The sequence below is a fragment of the Cynoglossus semilaevis genome, chromosome 2 (genome assembly GCF_000523025.1).
Source record: "Cynoglossus semilaevis isolate Cse_v1.0 chromosome 2, Cse_v1.0, whole genome shotgun sequence".
Taxonomy (NCBI): Eukaryota; Metazoa; Chordata; class Actinopteri; order Pleuronectiformes; family Cynoglossidae; genus Cynoglossus; species Cynoglossus semilaevis.
The window spans coordinates 16,010,780-16,020,621 of NC_024308.1; the positions used below are offsets into that span (position 1 = coordinate 16,010,780).

A 9,842-nucleotide genomic window follows, 5' to 3' on the forward strand; every position below is an offset into this window, starting at 1 on the left:
TTTAAAACTTGCACTGAATCTACACACGCACCAAAGTTTGAGAACTAATGCAGTGGAGCAACATAAAATGTGGTTCAGAAAATGATCATAATTCTCTGCATTTACTCTGTGATAATGAAAGTGTCATTTAGTTTGAGAACTAATGCAGTAGAGCAACATAAAAGTGGTTCAGAAAATGATCATTTTACTCTGTGATAATGAAAGTGTCATTGTGACACAGCACACCACTGCACACAATGAAATGTGACCTCTGCATTTCACCCATCACCAAAGAGAGCAGGGTGCACTTCAAGCTCCTGGGGAGCAGTGTGTGGGGACAATGCCAGTTCAGAGCGTCTTCAAAAGTCAAGATACATTGTGGAAAAAGTTGTAATATATGTATCTGTTGTTTCACCTCGTTTTCACCTACTTTTTCTAACAATGACCCAAACTGCATTTCAGGCAACGTGAAGAAATGCAGTTCTAAGAAGATGAAGTCATCAGAGAGGCTGAACCGATATCTGCAGGACGTCTCTCCTAGTCAATAATAATCAGTAGAAATGGGAAAACAAGCAATCATACATTTACATTTTTTTACATTGTGATAACAGGAGTTAAGACTGCCCTTTTAAAAGTAGTGTCCGATATGGATATATTTAATTCTTCTTAACAGTTTTCACAGGTAACAAGTTAAACTGAGTTCTTATCACTACAAAAGTGACTTGGTAGTGAAACGGTGTAGTACTTTTACAGTTCAGAGCTTCATCAAAAGTCAAGATACATTGTGGAAAAAGTTGTAGTGTGTCTGTTGTTTCACCTCGTTTTCACCTACTTTTTCTAACAATGACCCAAACTGCATTTCAGGCAACGTGAAGAAATGCAGTTCTAAGAAGATGAAGTCATCAGAGAGGCTGAACCGATATCTGCAGGACGTCTCTCCTCATGTGTCACTGGAAGAGATCAAACAGCGAAAAGTGCTCGACCTCAGAAGATGGTAATGTACTATATGGCTTAAACAAGGTCGTTTTCCCAGGGCCACATTCCACAAATTCCACAAGTAAATTTAATAGTACCTAAACCTTTCCTTCGAGTTACAACCTTCCAATAATATGTGTAATTTTTGCCTTAGGTACTGCATCAGTCGGCCTCAGTACAAGACCTCATGTGGAATATCCTCTCTGGTTTCCTGCTGGAACTTTCTATACAGCACTCTGGGTGCAGGAAGGTATTTTAGTTTTGGTTACGCTCTTTAGTAGGTGCATGACAGATTCAGCGCACAGAAGGAAATAATGCTTTTTTAATAATATAACAGAATACTAGAGAGGAGGCTAAGGTATCTTAATATTTATTCAGGGCATATTAGGAAATGTTTTGTATAAGTGTCGGTTGAGCCTCGGACGAATGAACAATAGAAACAGTAATATTTGTCGGAATATTTTCTTTGTTTTGGTTATTTAATTTTTTTTTTTTAGCTGTTTAGCTAGAGCAATGGTAAAATATTTTTAGCTGTTTAGCTAGAGCAATGGTAACTCTGATGTGTCCACCTTTTTTTTGTCCTAAGTCTTCCACCAATCTCTCAAGAGGAGGCTCTGCACATCCTGGGGTTTCAGCCACCATTTGAAGAAATCAAATTTGGTCCTTTCACCGGAAATGCTACTTTGATGCGGTACACAGGCATCTTTTCCAGCTCCAACTAGCCGCCTTTTGAAAAAGTTTTCGTCTAAATCATATGTATGTTTTTTTTTTTCTACAGGTGGTTCAGACAAATAAATGAAAATTTCCGGGTGCGAGGCTGCTCCTACTTTCTTTATAAACCACATGGAAAACACAAGACAGCAGGAGAAACAGGTGAGGCACCGTACCGTTTCCCAACTCAACTGTGTGTCTCTGTCTGTCGACTTCGCACCAAAGTGATAACCAAGTTGATGTTCCAGCTGAAGGAGCGCTGATGAAACTGACCCAGGGACTGAAGGATGAGTCTATGGCTTATATTTACCACTGCCAGAACCACTACTGTTGCCCAGTGGGCTTTGAAGCTACGCCGCTAAAAGCAGCAAAGGCATACACGTAGGTCATAAACTAGTGTTTATATTTTTACAATGGAATGATTGATAGGCACCATTCTCATCCTTCTAGGTTTTCTTTACCAGATGATATTTTTTTTAAAATTGTATTTGGCTTCCTAAAACGTCCTTAAAAGATCCAGAATTTCTTTGTTACCCAAATTAAACAGATTGCCGTTTTCTCAAAATATGAAAATAATGTTTTTAATTTTTTTAAAGTAGATGCTTCTTTATTTCTTTGTAATTCAACTCCTCACTCTTGTGTCTAACCATTGTGTAATTTTTTTTTTTTTTTTTTTTTTTTCCGGATCCCCCCCTCCCACAAAAGAATGGAAACCCTGGACCTTATGTGGGGCACCACACGAGCGATTCACTGTAAAAAGTATGCATTTCTATTATTGATGTGTGACACTGCCATCACATTAGGAATTATATAAGTTACACCAAAGAGAAAATGGATAAACAAAGACAATTGGCTGATAGAGCGAAGTATTGGGAAAATATTTGAAAAATTCTGGTATCAGTGCATCACTGGTTCCTTGTCAATTTCCAATAGGGTAAGAACAGGTACCAGCTGGTCAGGAAGATTGAGTAGAGTCATCTGCATATATTTACATGGGTGTCAATGCCTTCTTTTGAATTTCCTCAAAAAGCAAGTGGGCTCTGTCAAAAGTCAAACTGCATTTTACAATATTTATACCACCTTTGTATGTATGACATTAAGAAAACCAAAATCCTCTTAGTGCTTTCTAGATTTAAGAACATTCTATCATCATAAAAGCAGGACAAAGGTCATAGTTGAAAAGGTAAAAAGTCAATAATTACCAAAAGGATCCCTTTTATTTTTGTCTTTTTTGGTCTAAATAACCCTACCTTATTTGGTCAGGTGGTTGGACATCGTTACTGACCTCAACACGCAAAACCCAGAATTCCTGGATATTCGTCATACAGAGAGGGGGATCCAGCATCGCAAAACCAAAAAGGTTTTCTTAAAGTTTCTTGTACATTTTTATTATAATGATCACTGATACTAAAATCACCTCCACGTGGTGTTTGACAGGTGGGCGGCAACCTGCACTGTATCATGGCGTTCCAGAGGGTGAACTGGCAGAAGCTCGGCCCGTGGGCCTTAAATTTTGAGAACCTGCGTCACGATTTCCACCATTCCAGCACAGATCGAGCCCACAGTCAGGCGTCAGAGGACACAGGGGAAAGGACACCGGGGAAACGCCTGGGCCAATATGGACGTTCGCACAGCATTGGAGGTCAGAAAGACACAAGCTGGAAACGCCAGTCTAACACTGCAGACTACAGACACAGAGCCTCCCCGGACGGCGACCTCAAGGAAATCACTGACTAAAAAAAAAGGGTCCAACGGGTCTACGTGATAAGTAGAGTGACAGTGTGGAGACACCAAGATAGACATTTCTCTGAAGACAAAGCTGCTAAAAAAACAGGCAAAAATGACATTTTATAATCTGTAAAACATTTTTACATCTGTAGTTTATTTATGTACTTCCTTGAACAGGCAGAGATGTACCAACGTGTACCACATCTGCAAGTCGAGTGGGGAACTGTTTGAAAAAGATCTGAAATCAACTTTTTTCCACATCAGGAACACTAATTAATACTGTAAATACAACAAGGAAGGTACAGCACTGTATATCAGGAAATTTATAGTCAAAGTACAATGCACAAAAAAGTCTCCTGTGGATTTAAGGAGTATTACATCCATTAGAGCAAAAAGACATCTAAAAAAATATTTAAAAGAAAACTATAAAATAATTTAGTTTAAAACCTAATTTTTTTTTTCGTACAGAGTGTAGTTTAAATACACTACATATATACACTAATGTGCGCTTTGAAATAGTGTATTTAGACCGCAGTCCATATGACTGGCGACAAATTATAACCTAAGCATTTATTAACACAAAAGTGAAAGAAACAAATCTAAATTTTGGTAAGTTAAGAATCAGAATGAAAGTCAAAAATAAACAAACAAAAAAAAAGTAGAATTGATTATACTTTAAAAGTAAATCATACATTTAAAATAGTAAACCATGACAGAAATGTTTGCAGAGGTGAACATTTGATTGATTATAAATAAGTCCCTGTTTCTGCTTAATCCAAACTAAATGTAAGCCCTTGATTTTACCTGTAGGATTCCTTTAGAGGAAATGGTAGTTGTTAGCAGAACACCCTTCTCCTGTTGCCGTTCTTTTGACATCCTCCCATCCCTTTGTTTCTAGTGGATACATTTAGTTTGATGTGGTCTTTGCATGGTATTACCATATATAAGAAATATATAGAAAATCACCAGATGTACATTTTAAAATGTATTGTCAGATACAGATTTAACTCCCTCCTTGTTAGTAAAACAGTTTAGGTGTGTATGTCAGTCGATACCATTCTGTACTGTAATTGTTTATTATCAAATCTATCTAACATGCTTAGACCAGTGGTTTCCCAACCTTTTCCACAGCGCCCCCTTTCTGTTGACAGGCCACCCTTCCTCCCTCTGTTGACATATTCACAACAATTTGTTCAAACTCTAATGAAATGTATTCATAACACTAATTCCTAACCCCTGCGCCCCTCTCTGCAATAAAGCCATATCTCCACATAGGGGGCCCGCCCCACACTTTGGGAACCACTTGGCTCAAAATTTTGACTGATGCGACTACTTGTGGACGTATCAAAGACAAGTGTTGAACAGCAGTTGATACCTGGAAGGTCAGAGCCTCAGTCTCAGACATCATGAAGACGAGTTAAAAACATGAGTATTCTCTGGTGCATTTTTATAAACACTAAATGATAATCTTTAAAACACTAACTTTTTTAAAAGTGTTTTTTTTTAGCCTGTCCACTTGTATTACGAGCTGCCGATTCAGTACAATAACGGTTTAAGTCATCTGTCAAAAACTATATCCACCTCATAAATTGTAAATGTTAGCGGTGATGATCTGGTATTATACCGTCTTTCTGTCAGTCGCACTCATTTTTCTGTCAGCCTCCCTTATTCTCTCTCAAAATCGTATTCAACATACCGTATTGTAGTGCTAAGAAAGTATAACTACTAATGTTGCCGTAAATGTAACTTTACCATACACTGTAAGGGTAGTGAGTGGGCTTGTTCTGTGCCCTGTTTGGTGCAAATGGTGTGAGAGCAGCCGACATGAAGTACGTGTTTGTGAAACATACTGTGAAAGTTGACTTTCCCAATTTTTGTGAAGAAACTGTCAATGCAATTCCCTCACCTACCTTAAACCAAAATGTAAATTACAGGAAATTCAGATTAAGATTCCATGGTGTATTTTCTATCCTTTCATTTACGTGTTTATTTTAAAATATTAATATCACTTTCAAGGTGCCATGGTTTTTGCAGCTATGTGCTAACACAGGCTAAAGGTTTTCTTTAATTTATATGTATAAAAATAAATGTTTTTTTTTTCTTAGAAATTCTATGGGACTCATTTATTGTATGCAACAATGAACATCACATTTTCACCGTGGTCACACTGCAGCAGCTGGACATGGGCCAGTTCTTTTTAAATGGTGCCGTAACTCGGATATGTTATCGGGAGTTACACGGCAGCAGCCACCTACAGGACAAAAAGGGCATTTAATCAAAAAATTTCAATCAGAACACAAGACAAAAAAAGATCAAAAAAAAAAAAAAAAAAGCTCTTCACAGATTAATGAGGCTCCCTGCTTCACCCATGTATGACATAGGTCAGTTATAAAGTCTTGTGATTTCCCTGAGTTTTGCCACCTGGTTTAAAAGGGAGAATTAAACAGTTGTGAACATTACTGCAAACGGTGTTTGTCAAAGTCGTAAAAACCTCCTTCCACAAACATTCGGCCAACATTTCGCTTACAAAACTGAGTCAGAAGTCTTTATCATTTAGTTATGAATAAATATAAACATTAGGAGTGTAACGGTCATTGTTCAAATATATGTACATGCATATAAATATATGCGCACATATATAAAACAATAGGTTTTTTTTTTATTGTATAAATAAAAGCAGTGAGTTTATTTCTCAACATCTTTAACTTAATACTCACCCCTGCTTTTTGTCCCACTCTTCTCCACTGTTGGGGTAAACTACCCAGCTCAGGTTTGGGCTCAGGAGGGACTCGGCAGAGTTCAGAAGTGGCTCCACTAATGCTGGAGAACAGCAGTTAACTCCTACAGCGACCAGCTGCGTGGATCTGTTAGCAATCCTCACGGCATCTGTGAATAGGCTGCCATCAGATATAGACGTCCCATCCTGTGGTTTGACACAGAATTTGATTTTCAGAATAACGTTGCACTGACTACCGAAGTTCTCGTCTGCAGTGTTTACCTTACAAGAAAAGGAGAGCCAGCCTTTAGAGTTCGGGAACTCTCTTAGCAGCTCCACCAAAGCCGACGCCTCTTTAAGACTCGGGATTGTCTCAAATGCAATGAGATCAGCTCCTGCTGCTGTTATGCACTCTAGCTGAGGTCGATGCCACACTTTAAGATCCTCAGAAAAGGAAGGAAGGAATTAAAATAATAAAGCTGGTAGAATACGTTTAAAACAATCATGAAAAGTACGAGACAAATATGATCAACAGCGGCGATACATATGTTACAATTTTCATCTCTGTATTTTATGTGAATCGAATATAGTCAGTGTGTCCTACCTCTACACTCATCTCCTCTGCATAAGTCCCGGTGTATTCTGAACCGTTGTGAAGAAAAGCCCCGTATGGTCCTACGGAGCCTGCAACAAATGGTCCTCTCTGCTCTGTAAGGACACAGAAATAAATAAAAATAAAAAAATACACCAAACTGTTCCGGCATCCATCCTGTATCAACATCTGGTTGTATACCTGTTGAATGACTGCTGCTGACAAATTTCCTCACTGACTCTCTGGCCAGATGCACACCAGACATCAGCAGCTCTCTGGCACCTTCAGGGTTCACATCCATGTGACTGACAAATCCAGCAACACTGGCCTGGTACGTAGCTGTGGTAACAACATCCGCCCCACTGAGAAGGAACCTGTGGTGATTGTTACAGCTGATTATCATAATCTTTTTTTTATTTTTTTTTTTACAAAACACTCAACTTGCTGTTCTACCAGGTTATCCCACACAGACCTACCTGTAGTGAGCATCACTAATGGCCTGGGGGTTGGTTTGCAAAAGCCTGGCACTCCAGAGTGGATCATCCTGGATGTTTGACACAAAAGCTGGTTTTAGCCTTTAGAGGCTGATCCAATGATTCCATCTTTACACTTATCACTTCAAATAAATCCATATTTCCAGGACTTGTTTCTTCAGAATGCATTCTTACCTGTATAACAGCTCCCTGCGCCTCTAACTCGGTGGCTAGTCCACCGTCCAGAATCAAAGGTCCATTATTACACAAGTATGGTTTGAGAATTGATGCCATTCGTAGAAAACGAACCAAACTCACACTCCTAAACCGATGACACTGTTTAAGGCTGCATATGCCTTGTTAACTCACGTTATATATATATATATTTCACCTCACGTTACACGAGTTTATTATTGTTCCGGGTTGTACTTCTTCTTCGCTGAAGTTTTACGACACCTTAATCCACTGTCATGCATTATCGCCACCTACAGGAAAAAAGCGTTAATTGAATGAAGTCAATGTACAGTATCAACGACAGGAAATGCCTCATTTCACGCTATTTATATTACCTGCTGTAATGTCATTCGTATCACCACCCTCGGTATTATTATTATCATTATTATTGTTATTATTATTATTATTATACATACATTGCTTTACAACATAACATTTTCTTTTTAGCTACTACTGTTTTGTTTTATTATTATTATTATTATTATTATTATTATTATTATTATTATTATTATTATTATTATTATTATTTACATGTTATATGCAATCTAAAGCTTAAAGGTTTGCATTGATTGCACCAATTACTGAACGAACGTAAGAGGAGAAGAACTCCGAGGGGAATGACACCTTCACAATAGCACCATCTGTTGAATGGTAGCAAGACTACAAGTACATATTCAATGAACATCCAGTATTTGTTCGACATAGCCTCAACGGGATATTATCTTTAATAAAAACACCAAAAAAAACAAAAAAAAACAAAAAAGGCACCAAAAAAAACAAACAAAAAATAAAACAAACAAAAAAAAAACCCCGAAACGAACAACGTCAGTGCGACTGACTCACACGATATAATTACAGGTGGAACCATTGGTGAGTTTAATGACTGGTGGGTGGCAGATATTACACCAATGATTCATAAGGCACTTCCGGTAGGGTGGACCAGAACAAAATGGCGTTGCCAACACCTAATTATTTATTAAGTTCGCTAATGTTACTGAAAGTTTAAATTGAAAGGTTGACAGTTTGGAAACTGTGGCAATTTCCCCCAAAAAACATTATAAACCCGTGGCCTGTACTGGTTTACTGTGACACCAGAGAAAGGTTGGTAAGATACGTTTATGAACCTAAAACGTTTTATTTGTTTCACATTAGCCAACAGAAAACTCAAATACCATATCAATAATTACTTCCTAATAATTACTACTTTTTTCTGTTAGTACTTTTGGTATAATAAATCTCAGAGATGAATTAACTAAAATAATAAAAGCAAGTTGTAGCTGTTTGGATATTTGGGAAAGCTTATATTAAGTTATCTGGAGAGAACTATGGTACTGGAGTGGCACAGAATTACCATAACCATGACGAGATTTGAATCTGCAACCTGCTACTGCTACTACTAATACTACTAATACTTATACTACTAATACTATTAATACTATGACTACTACTTATACTACTAGTACTAATACTGCTACTACTACTACTTTTACTAATACTACTACTAATACTATGACTATTACTAGTGCTACTACTACTACTATGACTTATTATTATTTTCATTTCTGGTTTCATTATCAGTCTTTATTTTTTAATATTTGGATTATTTTATATTTGCACACCATGTTTTTGTTTTGTCCCAGTTTGTTTGTTATCATTTGACTTTCACATAGTCATAGTTGCGTCTCCCATGTTCTGTCTGTCTATCACTTTACATTTCTGCTTTCGGTTGCCATTGTTTCAAAAGGCATCTGTGCAGCCGGTAATTGCTTGGAAGGCAGCTGAGCCTGTGTGCGTGTTTATGTGTGTGTGTGTGTGCGTGTGCATGCACATGAGCGTTGGCCCGGATCATCTCTTAGCAGAGGCCTCAGGAGGAGCCTGTGTTGTGTGCAAATGTCTCTGCCCTAGTCAAAACACGGAGCAGGATCGGGAGCTGGGTGAAAGTAGTGGCTGTAACATTAGTTGATAACTGGTGAATGATGATGGACTACATTTGTTTGGCAATGTTTTTGTAGCAGTCCAGATGTTTTGAGATAACCACTATAGAAGGGGAGTGAAACATAAGGCTTGTGGGCCAAAATTGGCCCGCTTGATGAATTTTAAAAAAAATAGTTATCTAATGTAAATCTTTTTTTGTTATTTATAGGTGATTATCTTATATGATGATTGTACAGGTTCCAGCCAGTCGGTGCATACCACCAACACAAAAACCACCAGCACATTGTCACAGTACCCTAAATAATACATACCGTAGGAGTCCCTTGACTAACTCCAGTCCACCTGGTACTTAGATCCAGCTTCCAGGACTTTACTCCTGCTCCTGACAACTCCACACCCGGCCAACCATCCATTCATCCTCCCTCCCCTCTGTCTGGTTCTCCCTCATCCTCCACTCCCTGCAGGTAAAGTAGCTCTCTGATTCGACCCCCCTCCGCTC

The 9,842-nt window shown here is 38.2% G+C and overlaps 2 protein-coding genes across 2 annotated transcripts; one reads left to right on the forward strand and one right to left on the reverse strand.

The window, feature by feature from the left end:
• Nucleotides 1–236: 236 nt before the first annotated feature.
• LOC103399992 (basic immunoglobulin-like variable motif-containing protein) lies at nt 237–3,711 on the forward strand. Its single transcript, XM_025053724.1, has 9 exons — nt 237–281; nt 780–973; nt 1,109–1,204; nt 1,541–1,645; nt 1,733–1,827; nt 1,914–2,046; nt 2,371–2,424; nt 2,929–3,025; nt 3,103–3,711. The coding sequence occupies exons 1-9, from the start codon at nt 237–239 to the stop codon at nt 3,400–3,402; spliced, it is 1,119 nt and encodes a 372-aa protein (XP_024909492.1). The 3' UTR covers nt 3,403–3,711.
• Nucleotides 3,712–5,343: 1,632 nt separating this feature from the next.
• Nucleotides 5,344–7,630, reverse strand: LOC103399977 (homocysteine S-methyltransferase YbgG). The gene is made up of 8 exons (XM_008338646.3): nt 7,370–7,630; nt 7,178–7,245; nt 6,903–7,075; nt 6,714–6,817; nt 6,392–6,553; nt 6,111–6,316; nt 5,735–5,814; nt 5,344–5,644 (listed from the first exon to the last, which is right to left on the reverse strand). The coding sequence occupies exons 1-8, from the start codon at nt 7,466–7,468 to the stop codon at nt 5,556–5,558; spliced, it is 981 nt and encodes a 326-aa protein (XP_008336868.1). The 5' UTR covers nt 7,469–7,630; the 3' UTR covers nt 5,344–5,555.
• Between the last annotated feature and the right edge of the window lie 2,212 nt (nt 7,631–9,842).

Bases quoted from the DNA above. Each gene is read 5' to 3' on its own strand.
- LOC103399992 (XM_025053724.1), top strand. From the start codon at position 237: ATGAAATGTGACCTCTGCATTTCACCCATCACCAAAGAGAGCAGG. The intron at 2,425-2,928 runs GTATGCATTTCT...TTATTTGGTCAG, and splicing joins CGAGCGATTCACTGTAAAAA to GTGGTTGGACATCGTTACTG. The intron at 3,026-3,102 runs GTTTTCTTAAAG...GGTGTTTGACAG, and splicing joins AGCATCGCAAAACCAAAAAG to GTGGGCGGCAACCTGCACTG.
- LOC103399977 (XM_008338646.3), bottom strand. From the start codon at position 7,468: ATGGCATCAATTCTCAAACCATACTTGTGTAATAATGGACCTTTGATT. The intron at 7,076-7,177 runs GTAGGTCTGTGT...CAATCACCACAG, and splicing joins ATTAGTGATGCTCACTACAG to GTTCCTTCTCAGTGGGGCGG. The intron at 6,554-6,713 runs GTAGGACACACT...TCCTTTTCTGAG, and splicing joins CAGAGGAGATGAGTGTAGAG to GATCTTAAAGTGTGGCATCG.